Genomic DNA, 22380 nt, shown 5'->3' with positions numbered 1-22380 from the left:
TACATTGACACATAAACATATACATAGACACATATACATATTTTTGGCACTAATGGAACCCCAAAATTATGCACATCGTGGAAAAGTCCAGCAATCCTACTGTTCAGAAAGTAGACAGGTTCTGTGACGCACAGATGAAATTATTTTAGTGTGAAATTTTGGTATCAAGCTCAAAAAAAAGCAAAAAACCATGTGAAGAAGCTGGTCGAAGCTGGTAGAAAAGTGTCATTATCTACAGCAAAACAAATGTTGTACTGACATAAGCAGAAAGGTCAGTCAAAGAGGAAGAAGCTATTACCTCAAAAGCAACAATAACAAAAACAAATATAAAACAGATTACAGTTTGGAAATACACTCAGGAATAAAGACATATTTCAAACACTATGGTAATTGGCCATAATGACCATCGTTACAGGAAAAAATGGAAGCTTGCAAACCTGAGAATGCCATTCCAAATGTTAAGTACAGGAGTGGCAGCATCGTGTTATGTGGCTGTTTTTCTGCAGGAGGGACTGGTGCAAGTTATAAAATGGATAGCATTATGAGGAAAGAACATTGTAAAGAAAAACTGTCTGGGGGCAGGGCTTTTCAGCCCAAATTTTCTATGGTACTGAAATAGGGGTTTTTGTGATGGGCGCTCCAAAATATGAACTTTCTTGTTCTCAAGCCATTTTGTAACAAGTTTATTATGTAATAAATTTGTTGGCAGTGCTGAAAAGGTGTGTGTGAGAAAGGTGGCCTACAAATTTTACTCCCCAGTTCTGCTAGGAGTAATGGGTCAAAGTTACAGCAAACTATTGTGAGAAGCTAGTGTAAGGATACCCAAAATGTTTTACCCCTGTCATACAATTTAGAATAGAACAGAATAGAATAGAAATAGAATAGAAAAAACTGAAACTCTAAAGCATCCTCTCTCTCCCTCATCAATCTGGGATTTAGCAAATGTAGATAATTTTCAAACCCTAACTGACAAAAAACAGGAAAAGTTTAATCTTATTCGATGTCAGACTGCAAAACATTATAATGTAAACTGCTTTCAGAAGCACATTATAATCACTCCAGTTTGTATTCAGTCATTTCGTACTTGTAGTCTTCCGCTTTATCCGGGACTGGGTCGCAGGGGCAGCAGACTCAGCAGAGACGCCCAGACGTCCCTCTCCCCAGATACCTCTACCTCTTCCAGCTCCTCCGGGGGGAGCCCAAGGCGTTCCCAGGCCAGGCGAGAGACATAGTTCCTCCAGCGTGTCCTGGGTCCCCTGGGCCTCCTTCCGGTGGGATGTGCCTGGAACACCTCCTGAGGAAGGCGTCCGGTATAGATGCCCGAGCCACCTCAACTGACTCCTCTCGATATGGAGGAGCAGCGGCTCTACTCTGAGCCCCTCCCGGATCGCCAAGCTCCTCACCCTATCTCAAAGGGATTGCCCAGCCACCCTACAGAGGAAGCTCATTTCTTGTATCCGGGATCTCGTTCTTTCGGTCATGACCCAATGTTCGTGGCCATAGGTGAGGGTAGGAACGTAGACCGACCGGTAAATCGAGAGCTTCGCCGTTCGGCTCAGCTCTCTCTTCACCACAACAGACCGACACAGCGTCCCCATTACTGCAGCAGCCGCGCCGATCCGTCTGTCGATCTCCCGCTCCATTCTTCCCTCACTCGTGAACATGATCCCAAGATACTTGAACTCCTCCACTTGGGGCAGGAACTCCCCTCCAACCTGAAGAAGACAAGCCACCCTTTTCCGGTCGAGAACCATGGCCTCGGACTTGGAGGAGCTGATCTTCATCCCAGCCGCTTCACACTCGGCTGCGAACCGCCCCAGCGCAAACTGTAGGTCTTAGCTAGAAGGGACCAGCAGGACCACGTCATCTGCAAAAAGAAGAGACGAAATCCATTGGTCCCCAAACCAGAACCCCTCCTAGAAATCCTGTCCATAAAAGTTATGAACAGGACTGGTGACAAAGGGCAGCCCTGCCAGAGTCCAACATGCACCGGGAACAGGTCCGACTTAGTGCTGGCAATGCGGACCAAACTCCTGCTCCGCTTGTACAGACACCAGACCATTATTCATTATTCTTTTATGATTCGTGTAGTGCACCATGACATAATTTAAACTGTCGTTGTGGCTCATTAAATAGACCCTAAAATCAAACTGGTTAATCTTCACATCAAGTCCCTTTCAGTCCAAATATATTGATCAGAACATTGTTAGTCTCATTCACTGACTTTGATGGTTAAGGCTCATGGATACAAAAAGTCATGTTACTGCTACCCATTATAAAGTGATTTAATGTATGGTGAAATATTTATATATGCTTTTTGTAAATTTTGTAAAAATATTCCTTGATGACATTTATTAAGTTGTCGAACCATTCATACCCTAAACCTTACCCAGGAGCCAAGTCGAAGGGTAAGCGAACCCCCTCACGACTCTCTCAAGGTCATTTTGAGGGTTCCCTGAGTGTTCCTGTGCCAGACGGAAAACATAGTCCCTCCAGTTTGCCTCAGGGTCTCATCCCAGTTGGACGTGCTTCGAAAACCCCCAACGGTAAGTGGCCAAGAGGCATTCTGATCAAATGCCTCAACAACCTCAATGTATGCCTTTTGATACAGAGCTGCAGAACTAATTCAAATCTCTACAGGATGACGGAATTGATCACACAGCCACCCTATGGACAAAGCTTATTTTAGCAGCTTATATCTGGTATCCCATTCTTCCAGTCTCGATCCATATCTCATGATCATGGCTAAGCGTAGGAATCTAGACAGACTGGTAAACTTCACTGATTGCTTTGCTTGTTTGCTCAACTTCCTCTTCACAGCAAACCTGAGTAGCTCCTGGATTACTGGAAATATGACCTGATCTGTCTATTGTTCTTCTGCTTTAGCCTACCATCACTTATGAAGAAGACACCAAGATATTTCAACTCCTTTGCTTGAGACAAAGATTCACGGAGGAGGTCTACGGTAGCAGTACGTGGTGTTCTAGGAAAGTAACATATACTGTAGCTCCTGCTTCACTACAGGGGCATGGAGGAATTATAGCACTATCATTGCATAGGACGAAGGTCTCTGGTTTAAAGTGCTATGCCCTTCCACTTTCTGCATTTAGTGGGTGAAAATACATTTTGACACAATTATTGGCAAAGTGAATATTAACAGACTGTGAAATAGAACTGCCAGGCTCCAAAAAGATGAGTTGTTTAAACACATTGTTTATATCTTTGTATAATCAGAAATAAACTAAAGTGAAAAAATCTAGAGCAGAAAGTTTAAATGCCCGTGGGATTTGCAAAATTTTGTGCTCAGTTCCACAATTAACAACTATTAGCGACACAAGCTAAAGACAATGTATTTCTCTGCATTTTGTATATTCAAACACTGTAGCAGCAACTAAACTAAAGCGATGGTGCCACCAAGTGGGCCCTCCCTCCTAGTTCTACCCTGAAATTATACCAGGATCACATTTTTAGGGAACAAAATAGAAGAATTGCAATACTGTAAAGACATGGACTCTAAATTTTAAAGGGGTTTTCAAATAATGTTTAGCTTAATTTAGATATTTACTTGAAAACACAAACTTGCAGACTATTAGGCTGCTATAGGAAGGACCAAGATTGTTTTTCCATTGGATGTAAATTTCACATTCCACCTCAGCAACATACCTAAATGGAGACAGTTTGCAAATCTTCCGCAGATGCATTAAAAAGGAGGGCGTTTCGTACTGTGTATGAAACATTTAATGGCACAAAATAATCAAAAGTGCAAATTCTAGAATTGCGCCGCTCAAGGTGGCAGCAGGTTAGAGTAGCTCTGTTAGTTTTGATTCTGATTTATTCTTTTTTGGGAACTATTCCTCTTGTGGTGGATACAATTAATTTCTTTTGGACGACTGTCCACTTCGGTGTCGGATGCTGTGCAGCTTGGAGGATTTTTCTTAATACTTTCTATTTTTGAACATTTGTTATGATGCATTGCCATGGCAACGGGGTTGTTTCTTACAACCGGGAGCAGCTGATTAATATCTCAAAAGCTCAAATAATACTTCAACTACAACCCCAAATCCCTGATGAGTTGAAAAGGAGACGCCGTGGATGCAGAGCAGGAGCTAAGAGAAGAGAGAGAAGGAGGAAGTTCAAACCATCTCTTCCGTCCATTATGATGGGCAATGTTGGGAAACAAGTTGGATGCAGTATTATGTGTTTTACTGAGACGTGGCTGCAGGATCATAACCCCAACTCCAGCGTCTCTCTGCCGGGCTTTTTTACCATACGAGCAGACAGAGATTTAAAGAGGAGCGGCAAATGTAAAGGAGGTGGACTGGCAGTACTTGTGAACAACAGATGGTGTAATCCAGGACATGTAACTGTGAAGTGTCATCCCTGCAGTCCAGATATTGAACTTTTGGCAGTAGGTTTTCGTCCATATTATTTACCCAGAGAGTTCACCAGTGTTATTTTGGCAACAGTTTACGTTCCACCTTCCGCTGTTGCCGACACTGCATGTGATGCCATCAGCTCAGTTGTTGCTAAGCTACAGACACAAAACCCCAATGCTTTTGTGGCAATTTCTGGTGATTTTAACCATGCTTCACTCTCTGCTACACTTCCAACGTTTCAACAGTTTGTCAGCTGCTCTATCAGAGAAAACAAAACATTGGATTTGTTTTATGCAAATGTCAAGGACTCATACATCTCTACAGCAAGACCTCCTCTAGGCAAATCAGATCACAATCCTGTTTTTCTCTGCTCGAAATATAAGCCCCTTGTTCAGAGGCAACCTGTAATAAAGAGGACTGTGAGAAAATGGTCACAGGAAGCTGAAGAAGCTCTGCAAGGTTGCTTTGAGGCTACAGACTGGGACGCACTGTGCCAGCCACATGGAGAGGACATCAATGCCATGACTGAATGTGTAACCGACTATATAAACTTCTGTGTGGATAACATCATCCCCATCAGAACCGTGAGATGCTTCCCCAATAACAAACCTTGGATCACCAGTGACCTGAAGGACCTGCTTAACAAGAAAAAAAGAGCCTTCAGAGAGGGAGACAGAGAATTATTGAGGAGTATACAGAAGCAACTTAAAGTCAAGATAAGAGACAGCAAGGAGGTGTACAAGAAGAAGCTGGAGAGCAAGCTCCAGCAAAGAGATGTGTGGACAGGGATGAAGAAGATCACAGGCTTCAAGCCGAAGGATGATCAGACTGATGGAGGTCTGGACAGAGCCAATGAACTGAACACATTCTTCAATAGGTTCAGTTCAGAAACAAGCTTCGCATCCTCCTCGCCTGCTCACAGCCAAACAGACATTCCACCTTCCTTTGACCCACAGGACCCACAGCTGTCCAGTAACAACTCACATTTGTTATCTTCCACCTCAGCCCTAGACCCTTCTGCTTCTACATGTTTACCTTCAACCATATCAGAAGATGCTGATGCTTCCTTTGCTTCCCCCTTCCACCTGTGTGTCTCAAGAAGTCAAGTGAAGATGCAACTGGAGAGACTGAATCAGAATAAGGCTGCAGGTCCAGATCATGTCAGCCCTAGAGTCCTGAAGGGCTGTGCAGAGCAGCTCTGTGGGATTCTGCAGCACCTCTTCAACCTTAGAAGAAGAAGAAGGTTCCGGTGTTGTGGAAGACCTCCTGTCTTGTTCCGGTACCAAAGAAAACTCACCCATCAGTCCTCAATGACTATAGACCTGTTGCCCTGACATCTCACATCATGAAGGTCCTAGAGAGACTTCTGTTGGCTCAACTAAGTAAGCAAACAGTAAATCATCAGGACCCCCTTCAGTTTGCTTATCGCTGTGGAGTTGGAGTTGAAGATGCCATCATACACCTGCTTCAACAAACCCACTGTCATCTGGACAAAGCCAGCAGCACTGTGAGGATCATGTTCTTTGATTTCTCCAGTGCATTTAATACAATCCAACCTGATTTGCTTTGTCAGAAACTCCAGAAGACTCAGGTGGAGGCCTCAACAATCTCCTGGATCAAAGACTACCTGACAAACAGACCAGTTTGTGAGACTGAAGGGTTGTGAGTCTAACCAGGTAGTCAGCAGCACAGGAGCGCCACAGGGGACTGTACTCTCACCATTCCTTTTCACTCTGTACACCTCAGACTTCCAGTACAAGACAGACTCCTGTCATCTGCAGAAATATTCGGATGATTCTGCAGTCGTGGGGTGGATCAGAGATGGACAAGAAGCTGAGTACAGGAAGGTGGTGGACTGCTTTGTGGCATGGTGTGGAAACAATCATCTCATTTTGAACGTGACTAAAACAAAGGAAATTATTGTAGATTTTAAGAGAAACAGGAATAAGTCAAAAACTATTTCTATCATGGGAGAAGAAGTGGAGGTGGTGGAGGAGTATAAATACCTCGGTGTTCACCTGGACAACAGACTAGAGTGGAGATGCAACTGTGAAGCCATCTACAAGAAGGGACAGAGCAGACTGTACTTCTTGAGGAAGCTTAGGTCCTTTGGTGTTTGCAGCAATATGCTGCATATCTTCTATAAGTCTGTTGTAGAAAGTGTGATCTCTTTGTGCATGTTAATCCAGCTTCCTTCCATAGTCTAAAACATGCATGTTAGCTTATCTAGATTGTCCTTAGGTGTAAGAGTGTTCATGACTGTCTGTCCTTTGTGTCTCTGTGCCGGCTCAGTTATTGGGTGGTGTCCTACCCAGGGTATATGCTGCCTCTTGTCCATTGACTGTTGGAGAAATGGTCTGTGTAATATTTAACTTGAACACTAGATGACCCTCTTACACAGACCAGTTTTTGCTGCAGGGATCCTGCATTTATCTGTCAGTTTCCAATTCCTTGAAAAAAGACAGCTTGGAGGACACACCAGTGTGCATACATACCTATCTCTGACCTGACATGCTGACTAACGTTTAAAACTCTTCTTGTTTTTCTCACCCTCCAAAACATGCCTATACCTGCTCTCTCCACCTCCTCCTGGGAGCTTATTCTAATCTTTGCATGGTGATTTGTTGATCTCTTTGGGGTGCTGGGTGCCCGCTGTACAATCTGATTGGCCTTTGAGTGACCCTGCAGGTTTAAGAGGGATCAGGCCTCCACTGTAACCACAAAGAGAAAGTAATGCTGACTTTATGACAGGGATAAGTTGGATGGGAGCAGTTGGAAAAGAAGAGAGAGGCAACAAATCAGAGGGAACACATATAGAGATTGTTAAAAAATACCTAAAAGAGTGCCACAGTGGATCCTGCAAACAGGTAGGTGTTTCATTCTCTTACTCCTAAAAGCCAAACAGTACAGAGACCTCTACCTTTTGTGGTTGAATGTTTTCTAAAAGTAAGATGATGTCACACTAATCCTTCATTTGTCTTTCTCTGAGACTCTTCTGCTCAGAAACATGTACAAGCATGTGTGGGTTAGCATTTGTAGTGGTATGTAATCAGTTTCCTTTCTGTTTGTTCAGGCATGAATAATCGCTCTATCACCTGGTGGCTGAGACAGATCGGCCTGCCACAGTACACCAAGACCCTAGAGAGTGAATATTATGGTCTGGAGGTATGTAAAGGCTCAAAAGGCATCTGTTTGTGCTTGCTGGGACCTACATTTTTATTTCTTCTCTGTCAAAATCCTCACTTCAATCCGGTGTAATCCCCTGCTGACTCTCACTGTCGTTTCTTTGCAGGGTTTGCTGTATGTAACGGATGGAGGGCTGAAAGATGCTGGGATAGAAAATGCAGCACACAGAGAAATAATCCTCATTCAGCTTTCAAGAGATCGACAGAGGCTGGACCCGCTTTCTGGTCAGACACAATGGACATGCACAAACACATATGCACACAAGGGCTGGAGCGAAAATAAACTGTGTTTGACAGGTTTTTATTAATTCACAATAAATATCGTCTTAAGGCAAAACCCTGTCTACTTTTTACACAAATATCTCATCAATTATATCCAATTATAAAGACGGATTTAAAGTCAATACATTTAAATTTGATTAAGTTTAGTTCATTATTCAAATTAGCAAAAAGATTTTTTGTCTAAGGAATCCCAGTCGAGTGCATCGAGTGACTGACCTTGTAGCAATCCCTGCACCTGAACAAGCAGCCTATTTGGAAATATTTCCAGTCACAAAACATACAGACTGTCATGTTGTGGAAACTAAGGGAGCACCTTCTATTACTCCTATTAAGGGGATGCTGTCTTAAAACTAATGTTGGTCAGCTATGGGCTGGTGGCCCAAAATATTTACCAGCTAATTTCAACTTGTCATGCTTGTTTTATGGATAATATGATTGTGAGTATTCAATCAATAAATCAATCAATCTATAATTTTAGAAGCCATAAGAATGATTGTTGCTTTCCATTTTTTATTAAAACAATGAGATCATGTTATACATTTCTATGTATTATATTTATATTTTCTGTGATGCAGTAAAACTATTTCTCCTAAAAGTAAATACTCATACCAGCCCATGTTTAAGCCAGATGCTAGCATTGAGTAATTGACAGCTTTCTCAAAATACGTAAACATTACCAGAGTATTCTTAAACAAAGAAACAGGAATGCCTTTTTAGTTTTGCAATATAGCAAAACCAAACCAAAATATACACATATGAGGTATGAATAAACATTCTTTTTAGAAATGTCAATGCGCTTACATTACAAGGGTGAGGACTGCTGGCATTAGCCCTAGTTTTATTCACCGTGGCTTGTGTCTACATGACTAAACACATTACAGACCAAAGGTTTGGACACACCTTCTCATTCAAAGAGTTGTCTTTATTTTCATGACTATGAATATTGTAGGTTCACACTGAAGGCATCAAAACAATGAATTAACACATGTGGAATTATATACTGAACAAAAAAGTGTGAAACAACTGAAAATATGTCTTATAATCTAGGTTCTTCAAAGTAGCCACCTTTTGCTTTGATTACTGCTCCGCACACTCTTGGCATTCTGTTGATGAGCTTCAAGAGGTAGTCACCTGAAATGGTTTTCACTTCACAGGTGTGCCCTGTCAGGTTTAATAAGTGGGATTTCAAACCTTATGAATGGGGTTGGGACCATCAGATGTGTTGTGCAGAAGGTGGATACAGTACACAGCTGATAGTCCTACTGAATAGACTGTTAGAATTTGTATTATGGCAAGAAAAAAGCAGCTAAGTAAAGAAAAATGTGTGGCCGTCATTACTTTAAGAAATGAAGGTCAGTCAGTCCGAACAATTGGGAAAACTTTGAAAGTGTCCCCAAGTGCAGTCGCAAAAACCATCAAGCGCTACAAAGAAACTGGCTCACATGAGGACCACCCCAGGAAAGGAAGACCAAGAGTCACCTCTGCTGCGGACGATAAGTTCATCCGAGTCACCAGCCTCAGAAATCACAGGTTAACAGCAGCTCAGATTAGAGAACAGGTCAATGCCACAGAGTTCTAGCAGCAGACACATCTCTAGAACAACTGTTAAGAGGAGACTGTGTGAATCAGGCCTTCATGGTAAAATAGCTGCTAGGAAACCACTGCTGAGGACAGGCAACAAGCAGAAGAGACTTGTTTGGGCTAAAGAACACAAGGAATGGACATTAGACCAGTGGAAATCTGTGCTTTGGCCTGATGAGTCCAAGTTTGAGATCTTTGGTTCCAACCACCGTGTCTTTGTGCGGCGCAGAAGAGGTGAACGGATGGACTCTACATGCCTGGTTTCCACCGTGAAGCATGGAGAAGGAGGTGTGATGGTGTGGGGGTGCTTTGCTGGTGACACTGTTGGGGATTTATTCAAAATTGAAGGCATACTGAACCAGCATGGCTACCACAGCATCTTGCAGCAATATGCTATTCCATCCGGATTGCGTTTAGTTGGACCATCATTTATTTTTCAACAAGACAATGACCCCAAACACACCTCCAGGCTGTGTAAGGGCTATTTGACCAAGAAGGAGAGGGATGGGGTGCTGCGCCAGATAACCTGGCCTCCACAGTCACCGGACCTGAACCCAATTGAGATGGTTTGGGTTGAGCTGGACCACAGAGTGAAGGCAAAAAGGCCAACAAGTGCTAAACATCTCTGGGAAATCCTTCAAGACTGTTGGAAAACCATTTCAGGTGACTACCTCTTGAAGCTCATCAACAGAATGCCAAGAGTGTGTGTAGCAGTAATCAAAGCAAAAGGTGGCTACTTTGAAGAACCTAGAATATAAGACATATTTTCAGTTGTTTCACACTTTTTTGTTCAGTATATAATTCCACATGTGTTAATTCATAGTTGTGATGCCTTCAGTGTGAAGCTACAATATTCATAGTCATGAAAATAAAGACAACTCTTTGAATGAGAAGGTGTGTCCAAACTTTTGGTCTGTACTGTACATCTAATCCACATTGAATTTGTAAGTATAAAGCAAATAAAACATCCAGCCTGGCTCAGTTTCAAATCACAGAAATTAATATGCTGTTTCTTTCTCTTATTTCACAGCTTCATTTTTACCAGACAAATATGGGAATGGTATGTGTCTTCTCTTCAGCAAGAAATATATGCGTCTGGACCAGAGTCTCAAACTTTATCAATGGCTTTTCTCCTTGTCAGATTATCAGATTGTGAAGGGCAGAGTCAGTCGAAATTACTCCGTGGGATCATCATCGGACCTGGTGAGGCTGTAATGGCATTCCTTCACAAAAATATAAAATTCATATTAACTTCACTGTATAAATAAAACAACAAAGAAACAAACAGATTATAATTAATATTATAAAGAGTAAATTGACACATCATTTTTATAATGGGGCCATTGATGTAAACTCTACAACAAATGTAGGCACCAAACCCAAGTATTCTACAAATACAAAGATATCAAAGCAAATTATTCCACAACTGAAGTTTAAATAATTGGAATAACAGTAAATATTGAACACAAGAAGAAAAGGATGTTCAAAAACACATAGAAAGAAACCAGCTGAAATCTGTCAGTATTTGGAAAGGATTTCAGTTGCTAAGTGCAAATAATTATCAACTGGTTTAATATTAGCTTATGGACTGTAAGATGATTTCTTATTACCAAATACAGTAATTGCACAGTTTAACAATTGGTGTTTCAAAACCAGGCTGCACGGTGGTGCAGTTAGTAGAATTGTTGCCTTGCAGCAAGAAGGTCCTGGGTTTGACTTCCAGCAAGGGGTCTTTCTTTATGGAGTTTACATGTTCTCCCCGTGCATGTGTGGGTTCTCTCTCTTAATTACCGAGGTATAAATGGGTGTGTGCATGGTTGTTTGTCCTGTATGTCTCTGTGTTGATGGACTGGTGACCTGTCCAGGGTGTACCCCGCCTCTTGCCTGTAGAAGCTGGAGATAATAAACGCGACCCAGAATGGAAGAAGCATGTATAGAAAATGGATGGATATTTCAAAACCTACTTATGGTAATGTTAACAGCTGCATTTCTAAACGTTCCAGTGAACACCATTGGAGCAATAATTTAACAGTGGTAAGAATAAATTTTACAAAAGCCCTGCTCCAATATTTATGCACACTCCATCTGCAAGACTCCACTGCTTAAGAAAAACCATGTTGACGCTTGTTCACAGATTAATGCAGAAAATCTGGACAAGCCATTTAATTACTGGGAGAATATAGTCTGGTCAGATGAGGCCAAAGCACTTTAGATGTCATTACACACAGTGTATTTAGAAATAGAGGGATTCTGTATATCAGCTCAAAATACAATGATAAAAAGGGAGGTTTGGAGGTGGGAACATCATGGTGTGGGTTTTTTTATAGCATGTAGTACTGGCAGACTTCATATGACTGCAGGAATGATGAATGAAGAAATGTACCGGGACATTCTTGATCAGAATGTAAAGCTGGAACAAGTCTGGAAAGCAAAGCAAAGCAAAGGAAACTATTAATTGGTTGCATAAAAAGAAAGTAAAGCTGGAAGAATGACCCAGTCCCTCAAATTGCATCCAATTGAAAATCAATGGAAAGAACTGAAGACCAGAGTGCATAGACAGGACCCCCAGCAGCTTCAAAATTTAAAAACTGTTTTTGTGAAAGAATAGGTTAAAAACACATTAGCATGAGCAATGCATGTTACTGGTGTTCACTACTTAATCCCTGTACCATTCAACTTTATTACAAAAAACATAATTTATGGACTGATGTGCGTTGATTTTGGTTACCATGTGTGGATTACTTGGGTTATTGCTGACATCTGGTGGAAATTTTTATGTCAATAGCCACATTAAAAATATTTAAACTAAGAAAAACAATGACATGTTATTTTAATAATTAAAAATTAAAGGTTGAATATTTTTTAAGAAATTCATAAAATAATATACAATAATCTTCATCTTGCAACACTTTCCTGTGGGGCAAGCCAAAGGATCTGTTTCGTCAGAGTGTTCTTCCCCGTCTCCATCGTGCGGACAAGAAACACCGTTTGTCCGCTTCCTGCTCGCAGCTCCGCCCTCTGGACGAGGACAACGCTCTTAGTCATGAGGGCAAACACAGGTAAACTCAGGTCCATTCTGTATTTGTTTAGAGCGTGAAAATGACTGCTTTAGGAAGTACCCTGACTTTCTCTTGTTAACCTGCTCACATCTGGCTAATAATTAACATGTCTGTCATAAAAACTGGAAGACTTTGTAAGCAGAAGACTTGCCTTCCACAGAAAATCAAAAAGGCCTTCATATAAAAAGCTGTTCAGTTTGTGAAACATTAACTCCTACTTTAATCAACAAAGATAAAAACATTGTATGTGTACTGCAATAATTTAACCAACTTGAGAATATATTAAAGTATTTAAATTGTACCAAGGTGTCTTGCTCTGAAGTTCAGGCTCTCTACAAAAGACACTAAACCAATTAAATTCATCGCTGACATTCAAAGTAGAGTTTAGACAAATACATAAGAGCAATTGGGGTAAAACTGAAAGAAAACATCCAACCAACAAACAAATTGCTACTTAAAAATTTTAAGAACGTATTGGACAAGTCTGTTGAGAGGTGGAGTGGGACACCTTTCCTTCAAAAGATGGCATCTAAAACACTGCTCCATATTACAATGAAAGTACAATGAAAACTTTTTAAGCCCCCAATAGGTTCTTTATACTTTATCAGATTTGTATGAAAATTTTAATGTGGTCCTGACCAATAAACTTTGGCTGCTATTTCATTTATTTTCTGTCCAGTTCTTAGCCATTTCTACAACAACATAATGTGTCAAGTGTGCTTAAAAATTAGGTAAGTTTACAAGGGAAGGAAAGTGTCAAGCTTTACAAAATGATCTACAGCAAACAAACAGTCAATAAAAGTTATTTCTATGTGAAATAGCAAACAATTCAGCAAAGAACTGACACAGGATATAAAGATCCATCATCTTTGAAAGAAAACTTTACCTTATATAACCTTACATAAATTATATAAAAGGTAAAATATCTATGTAGCTGTAATAAATAAGGTCAAGAATATGTTAAACAAAAAGGCTTTGTATATATTGTATGACTCATTGATTGTACCATATCTGACGTATTGTGTGGAAGTGTGGGGTAGTGCCTGTAAAACATATATATATTAAATCTTCCTCTTACAGAAAAGAGCTGTCAGTTATTAGTGGACGTGGATATAGAGATCATACAAATCCACTATTTATACAGTTAAATTTACTAACAATTCATGAGTTGATTGAAATTTGTATTTTAAAATTTATGTACAAAGCTCATAAGAAAATGTTACCATACAACATTCAAATTAGATTTGTTAAAAGGGAAAGTAAATATAATTTAAAAGGAACTGAGATCTTTAAATGGAAATGGATGGAAAGATGTATTTCATGTAGGGGTGTTAGTTTGTGGAATGATTCTTTATTTTTATTTTTAAAAGAAATTTGAAACTTATTATGATGAAGCGTTATGTTAGGGATTAAGATGATGTTTTGTTATGTCTCTTGGTGTTTTGAGTGGGTTTTTTTCCGTGTGTTACTGATGGACCTCTGAGTTGGTGATTTCTATTTTTATTTTTTGTGAATAGCGGCAACTTTAAGTCTCTACTTCTTTTTGCTCCTTTTCATTCATAACGTTCTTTTCCTTTTTTCAAGGATGGTTGTTTTGTTTTTTAATAAATGTAATAAAAAAGAAAGAAAGAAAAAAAGAAAGAGAAGGAGGCAACAGAAGGCAATGGTAGCAGTATCTGAATCAATGGCTCCATCCAGGAAAGTGACACAGCTAGTTTCTGCTATTTCAAATTGGTTCTTTGCTAAGTTGCCTGTTAACTGTTGACATAGCTCTGATTAGACAAACAGAGTAAATTCAATTCAATTCAAAAATATTTTATTAATCCCAAAGGGAAATTAAATGTTGTTGTAGCTCATTATGAGGGTTTCCTCAAAGAGCCGTTGTAGATGCTGATGGCTGTGGGCAGGAAGGATCTCCTGTAGCGCTCCGTCTTACAGCAGATCTTTTTTAAGTCCCTGGCTCTGATGCTGCTTCCCCAGCAGATGATGGTAGAAGAGATCACACTCTCCACAACAGACTTATAGAAGATATGCAGCATCTTGCTGCAAACACCAAAGGACCTAAGCTTCCTCAAGAAGTACAGTCTGCTCTGTCCCTTCTTGTAGATGGCTTCACAGTTGCATCTCCACTCTAGTCTGTTGTCCAGGTGAACACCGAGGTATTTATACTCCTCCACCACCTCCACTTCTTCTCCCATGATAAAAATAGTTTTTGACTTATTCCTGTTTCTCTTAAAATCTACAATAATCTCCTTTGTTTTAGTCACGTTCAAAATGAGATGATTGTTTCCACACCATGCCACAAAGCGGTCCACCACCTTCCTGTACTCAGCTTCTTGTCCATCTCTGATCCACCCCACGACTGCAGAATCATCCGAATATTTCTGCAGATGACAGGAGTCTGTCTTGTACTGGAAGTCTGAGGTGTACAGAGTGAAAAGGAATGGTGAGAGTACAGTCCCCTGTGGCGCTCCTGTGCTGCTGACTACCTGGTTAGACTCACAACCCTTCAGTCTCACAAACTGTGGTCTGTTTGTCAGGGAGTCTTTGATCCAGGAGATTGTTGAGGCCTCCACCTGAGTCTTCTGGAGTTTCTGACAAAGCAAATCAGGTTGGATTGTATTAAATGCACTGGAGAAATCAAAGAACATGATCCTCACAGTGCTGCTGACTTTGTCCAGATGACAGTGGGTTTGTTGAAGCAGGTGTATGATGGCATCTTCAACTCCAACTCCACAGCAATAAGTAAACTGAAGGGTGTCCTGATGGTTTACTGTTTGCTTACTCAAGTGGGCCAACAGGAGTCTCTCTAGGACCTTCATGATGTGAGATGCAAGGGCAACAGGTCTATAGTCACTGAGGACTGATGGGTGAGTTTTCTTTGGTACCGGAACAAGACAGGAGCTCTTCCACAACACCGGAACCTTCTTCTGGGCCAGGCTAAGGTTGAAGAGGTGCTGCAGAATCCCACAGAGCTGCTCTGCACAGCCCTTCAGGACTCTAGGGCTGACATGATCTGGACCTGCAGCCTTATTCCGATTCAGTCTCTCCAGTTGCATCTTCACTTGACTTCTTGAGACACACAGGTGGAAGGGGGAAGCAAAGGAAGCATCAGCATCTTCTGATATGGTTGAAGGCAGACATGTAGAAGCAGAAGGGTCTAGGGCTGAGGTGGAAGATAACAAATTTGATTCCTTCTCTCCCTCTCTGAAGGATCTTTTTTTCTTGTTAAGCAGGTCCTTCAGGTCACTGGTGATCCAAGGTTTGTTATTGGGGAAGCATCTCACGGTTCTGGTGGGGATGATGTTATCCACACAGAAGTTTATATAGTCGGTTACACACTCAGTCATGGCATTGATGTCCTCTCCATGTGGCTGGCACAATGCGTCTGAGTCTAAAGCCTCAAAGCAACCGAGCAGGGCTTCTTCATCTTCCTGTGACCATTTTCTCACAGTCCTCTTTATTACAGGTTGCCTCTGAACAAGGGGCTTATATTTTGAGCAGAGAAAAACAAGATTGTAATCTGATTTGCCTAGAGGAGGTCTTGCTGTAGAGATGTATGAGTCCTTGACATTTGCATAGAACAATTCCAATGTTTTGTTATCTCTGGTAGAGCAGCTGACAAACTGTTGAAACGTTGGAAGTGTAGCAGAGAGTGAAGCATGGTTAAAATCACCAGAAATTGCCACAAAAGCATTGGGGTTTTGTGTCTGTAGCTTAGCAGCAACTGAGCTAATGGCATCACATGCACTGTCGGCAACAGCGGAAGCTGGAACGTAAACTGTTGCCAAAATAACACTGGTGAACTCTCTGGGTAAATAATATGGACGAAAACTTACTGCCAACAGTTTAATATCTGGACTGCAGAGATGACACTTCACAGTTACAGGGGTTGGACAATGAAACTGAAACACCTGGTTTTAGACCACAATAATTTATTAGTATGGTGTAGGGCCTCCTTTTGCGGCCAATACAGCGTCAACTCGTCTTGGGAATGACATATACAAGTCCTGCACAGTGGTCAGAGGGATGTTAAGCCATTCTTCTTGCAGGATAGTGGCCAGGTCACTAGGTGATACTGGTGGAGGAAAACGTTTCCTGACTCGCTCCTCCAAAACATCCCAAAGTGGCTCAATGATATTTAGATCTGGTGACTGTGCAGGCCATGGGAGATGTTCAACTTCACTTTCATGTTCATCAAACCAATCTTTCACCAGTCTTGCTGTGTGTATTGGTGCATTGTCATCCTCATACACGGCACCACCTTCAGGATACAATGTTTGAACCATTGGATGCACATGGTCCTCAAGAATGGTTCGGTAGTCCTTGGCAGTGACGTGCCCATCTAGCACAAGTATTGGGCCAAGGGAATGCCATGATATGGCAGCCCAAACCATCACTGATTCACCCCCACGCTTCACTCTTGGCATGCAACAGTCTGGGTGGTACGCTTCTTTGGGGCTTCTCCACACTGTAACTCTCCCGGATGTGGGGAAAACAGTAAAGGTGGACTTATCAGAGAACAATACATGTTTCACATTGTCCACAGCCCAAGATTTGCACTCCTTGCACCATTGAAACCGACGTTTGGCATTGGCATGAGTGACCAAAGGTTTGGCTATAGCAGCCCGGCCGTGTATATTGACCCTGTGGAGCTCCCGACGGACAGTTCTGGTGGAAACAGGAGAGTTGAGGTGCACATTTAATTTTGCCGTGATTTGGGCAGCCGTGGTTTTATGTTTTTTGGATATAATCCGGGTTAGCACCCGAACATCCCTTTCAGACAGCTTCCTCTTGTATACACAGTTAATCCTGTTGGATGTGGTTCGTCCTTCTTGGTGGTATGCTGACATTACCCTGGATACCGTGGCTCTTGATACATCACAAAGACTTGCTGTCTTGGTCACAGATGCGCCAGCAAGACGTGCACTAACAATTTGTCCTCTTTTGAACTCTGGTATGTCACCCATAACGTTGTGTGTATTTCAATATTTTGAGCATAACTGTGCTCTTACCCTGCTAATTGAACCTTCACACTCTGCTCTTACTGGTGCAATGTGCAATCAATGAAGACTGGCTACCAGGCTTGTCCAATTTAGCCATGAAACCTCCCACACTAAAATGACAGGTGTTTCAGTTTCATTGTCCAACCCCTGTACATCTCCTGGATTACACCATCTGTTGTTCACAAGTACTGCCAGTCCACCTCCTTTACATTTGCCGCTCCTCTTTAAATCTCTGTCTGCTCGTATGGTTAAAAAGTCCGGCAGAGAGACGCTGGAGTCGGGGTTATGATCCTGCAGCCATGTCTCAGTAAAACACATAATACTGCATGCCCGGTAATCTGGCTGGGTCCTTTGTAGGGCTTGGAGTTCATCCAACTTGTTTCCCAACGATCTCACATTGCCCATCATAATGGACTGAAGAGATGGTTTGAACTTCCTCCTTCTCTCTCTTCTCTTAGCTCCTGCTCTGCATCCACGGCATCTCCTTTTCAACTCATCAGGGATTTGGGGTTGTAGTTGAAGTATTATTTGAGCTTTTGAGATATTAATCAGCTGCTCCCGGTTGTAAGAAACAACCCCGTTGCCATGGCAATGCATCATAACAAATGTCCAAAAATATTAAGTATTAAGAAAAATCCTCCAAGCTGCACAGCATCCGACACCAGAGTGGACAGTCGTCCAAAAGAAATGAATTGTATCCACCACAAGAGGAATAGTTCCCAAAAAAGAATAAATCAGAATCGAAAGTAACAGAGCTATTCCAACCTGCTGCCACCTTGAGCGGCACAATTCTAGAATAAATAAATAAATGAAAAACAGCTTACAAAAGCCTTGAAAACTATTAATCTAGACCTGTCGTTCTTAAACATTGGTAGTACAGGATTGTTTTCAGTTTGCTGCATTATTTTAATAACAGCACCAAAAAGATTAACATTCTCTTGTTGCTTGGCCAATGTAATTTATTTCATTTAAATTCTTTTCCATTTTTACATAGAAATTAGAAAAATGAACAGAGGGATCCCAAGAAGTTGAAATTTCATGAGTCAGGGGTTTTTCACCAATCCTGATAACAAAAGTCCAGTATGGCTGCATTGCATGCAAAACCTAGTGACAGGCATTCCCATCTGACAATTTGAATTTCATCAAATCTTTTTGACACACAGCCAAACATCCATCCTAGTAAACGTAGTACTACAGTGTTAATAAGTACAAAATGCTGAGAAATTCATTATTATAAGCTTTTAGTTGCTAACAGTTATTAGCCTGGTCAATGTAGACAGCAGTTATCAAGTCCTACAGATTTTTTTACTTTAATATAATTAAGTTGGACTCTACTTTCATTCTCAGATCCAAGTTGCGACATAAATTTAACTGGAACATAGCGGAAGCAGTGGTTCCTGGTTCACTGCCATCCACTGCAATTTAAACTGGGAGCTCCGAAAACATTGTCTGCTACATTTCTCTTTTGAGATCTTTCTGATTGTGCAAAGATCAATGCGCTTGACCATTTAGTATTTTGATTTGCTCATACATCCCTTACAAATAATTAATATCAAAATTTCCTTTAAGTACCACTAAAGGCCACTTAATTATCACCAGAAGTACCTGTACCCTAGTTCAGAGAACCATGGGTCTAGACTACTTTATAGGTTTTCAGGAAATCATGGCCCAACTGCATCAAAAGAAAAGCAATAACCCAAGACTTTTGCACTTTACTGTAAACCAGATTGACATACAATGATTAAGAATGCCACTGCATGTGATCTTTATTTTCACCTCAAACCTCTCAGTAGGGTTTCATGTTGTCATGCAAGACGATTGCTTTAATAAAAGGTAAATCACTCAGAAGTACCTTGTATTAAATTACAGTAAAGGAGACAAATGAATCCAAAAAAAGCAAGCAAGATCATCCTAGAACAACACATTGCAACTTAATCTCTTTACTTTGGAGGTCTAAGGATCAAATTTCTCTACTATATTTTCACAGTTTGATTGACTATTTTCATCATATCCTTTCGCTTCCATGAGAAAAAAGGAATTCCATGCGTAGAGCAGAAGATTGGGACAATCCTGAACTGAAAAACAAGTTATTTTAAAGAGATGATGACTTGCCTAAGTTAGCATGTAGACTGTCCACCCTTGTGTCTGTTTGCCTTCAGTGCAGGTGCACTGACAGGAAAGTTCAATAATACAAAGTAATCCCATAATACAATCCGCTGATTAAAACAACACACTAGTTGTTCACTGAAGATGAATAAGAAATCTTCCAACCACATGGCGTATTTAAAAATAAGCCTTGAGTAACCAAGGAATAAAAAACTCAACCCAATATGTAGCAAGATATCCAAGGAGCTTTGTAAAATAAGTCATTATGTTTGGTTGACTCACCACCATTGAATACAAAACATATTAGGTAAGAGGGACAGAATAAAGCCATACATTCATTCAATAATAATAATAGCTTAAAAAGTATCAGTAAGGACCAAAACAATTTAATAAAAACACAAGAGTCACAATAAAATACTGTAAATCCACAGTGTTAAAATACACAAAACATGTAAAGTTAAGCCCAAAACTATTTATACCCCTGCCAGATTTGGGTTAAAACTAGTCTTTTAATTTTACCAACCTGTTTGTTCTGATTTGAAGTAATATGAATGTTTTGGAGTGGCCCAGCCAGAGTCCTAACCTGACTCTGATAGAGAATCTCTGGAGGGAGCTAAAGATTAGGGTGATGGCAAAGATAAATACCAATGGAGTCACGCAAAAAGCTGATCAGCAATTATAAGAAGGATTTGATTGCTGTAATGTCAATAAAGATTGTTCTACTGATTAGTGAAAAGGCTATAAATAATTTTGGACATGCCATTTTTTATAAAATGTAAATAAAAACATATAATCTTTGTGTAATTAGTAACCCTTTTATATGGTTTTGTTATTGTCCGTCAGACATAAACTTCTTGGTTTGAATGAAAATAATCTCAATTCTAAATCTACTAGGGGAATGAATAATTTGGGGCTTAACTGTTGAAAGTTCTGTAGTGACCGGGCCAAGGTTAGGAAAATTCTGAGCAGGTCAATTTGAACTGGCAGGTTTTGAGACATGGCTTTAATGTGGGCAGAGATGTTGATGTACGAATGCCCAGAGTGGCTAAAAGATATCAGTGGACAGATGGGACCCAGGAGTGGAGGGAAAAAAGACAAAAGACGTCCTAAAACAAACAGGAGTATGTGTATATTTGAAGAGATTCTGGGGGTTTTGGAAGATCAATAGTTGTGCAGGGCTTTAAAGTGGTAGCAGTAGGATTTTAAAATCCATACAAAAGTGGACAAAGAGAAGAAGAAGATGTTCAAGAACAGGGTGGTGTGATGTATAGAGGGAGATTTGGATGTGGGCAGCTCTAGTTTATGGAGGGGTTTGTAAGGTAAACCATATAAAAGGATATTACAGTAATCAAGATGAGATGTGACGGGGACATTAAGTATGGCAGCGCCATCGGGGTTGAGTGATGAAGCTGTTAATGTTATAGAGGTGAAAATAGGGAGACTGGGAGATGTTATTGATCTGTGCAGTAAAAGAGAAAGTGCTGCCGTTGATAACAACCACACTCTTGACATGAGGTCAATGGTCAGCATTTAACTGGAACTTTATATATATATACACATGTATATATATATGAATTATAATGTCCTTTCAGATTAAATTATTGGTTTTGACAAAAAACACTTTAGAAATGTTGCTAACATACTAGGAGCTTCTTAGGTTGTTAAACAAACACAGATGTTTTATGTACCAGTCTGGTCTAATGGGCAGTGGTATGTTGGTAAGTAGGAAATCCCACATTAAGAGAAAAACACTGGTAGGTAGGCTACTGATACATTTGTCCATATGCTAAATAAATACTCAGATGCCTGCTGTATTTAGGCATGTTATGCATGAAAGCATGTTTTAAAGCCTCCAAACCAACCTTTTACGGACCCTGTTCCATTGTGTGCTTGTGCTCGTAAAAGTAGGTCAGAGTTAAGCTTGGGAAGATTAAATCAGCTGACAATGTCGCACAGCTGCCTACCTACAACCAGAAAGGAAGGAAAGGTAGTCCTGCTGACTGCGGCCAGGTGATGTGTCGGTATCCCAGGAATGCCTGACACAGACTACCGTGTTTCTGCACGGAGGAGGAGGAGGAGGAGGAGATGAGGAGGAGGAGAGAGGAAGAAGAGCTCGGCAGAACTTGTGGGAACTCGTCAGACTGTGAGCAGGAAGGATAGTTTCAGGGGTGCAGGAAGGGACCAGTAGAGCAAAGACAGAACATTACATGTAACCCAGCAGTTGTTTGGTTGGTATCAGCGTGGAGCACAAGCCGCAAAGCATGCCCGGGAGGAGCGTGTCGTGAGCTGCTCTTACAGGTAGGAACCACCGCGCTGGTCACTGTTACACCGCAGTCCGCCCGGTTAATGGCGTTAACATTTTCAACGCATAACCAGCTTTTTACCTAGCGAGGTTGATGAATGTATAACTTCAGATACCAAGCTGGTGTACATTACTTTTGTTATATAGTACAAAAGAGTCAGTATTGTCTACTTTTTGTTTGCTTCCTGTAGTTTTCCCATGTTTTTCATTAAATACATGTTGCGCAATTCCACTGGCAGGACTTTTGACTCTCCAGGTATTTAAGTGTTTTTGGGGCCTGCAAGCGGTTGATTTCACAGAGCTGAAACACAGATGGTCATTGGTAGTGTTGCGATCTGTGGCATGACGTTAAATTTCACAATATGGGGCCTCAATTCACAGGTGTTATTGGTGGTGGTTCTAACGGGTCCAACGCCCTTTCAAACAGAATGTAAAACCTTGATACCCTGTAACACCAGTCAAACTTTGATTTTCTGGACTTTG

At 41.0% G+C, this 22380-nt stretch overlaps 1 protein-coding gene across 4 annotated transcripts in view; it reads left to right on the top strand.

The window, feature by feature from the left end:
• Positions 1-7121: 7121 nt before the first annotated feature.
• Positions 7122-22380, top strand: part of sh2d3a (SH2 domain containing 3A) — a 41589-nt gene continuing 26330 nt past the window's right edge. For 2 of the 4 annotated variants that reach the window (XM_047366869.1, XM_047366870.1), the window contains exon 1: positions 21597-21893. Coding sequence is in view for 2 of the 4 variants with exons in the window: in XM_047366868.1 (XP_047222824.1) it covers positions 7452-7541; positions 7669-7786; positions 10455-10484; positions 10566-10627; positions 12350-12483 (434 nt within the window). In the remaining 2 variants the exon portion in view is untranslated. Of the gene's footprint in view, positions 7244-7449; positions 7542-7668; positions 7787-10454; positions 10485-10565; positions 10628-12349; positions 12484-21596; positions 21894-22380 lie in introns of those variants that run through there. The other 2 variants (XM_047366868.1, XM_047366867.1) reach the window with 2 other exon arrangements.

This window comes from Girardinichthys multiradiatus, chromosome 5, assembly GCF_021462225.1.
Source record: "Girardinichthys multiradiatus isolate DD_20200921_A chromosome 5, DD_fGirMul_XY1, whole genome shotgun sequence".
NCBI lineage: Eukaryota > Metazoa > Chordata > Actinopteri > Cyprinodontiformes > Goodeidae > Girardinichthys > Girardinichthys multiradiatus.
Note: the sequence above shows the minus strand (reverse complement) of the source record. Positions and strands in the feature narration are given on the sequence as shown.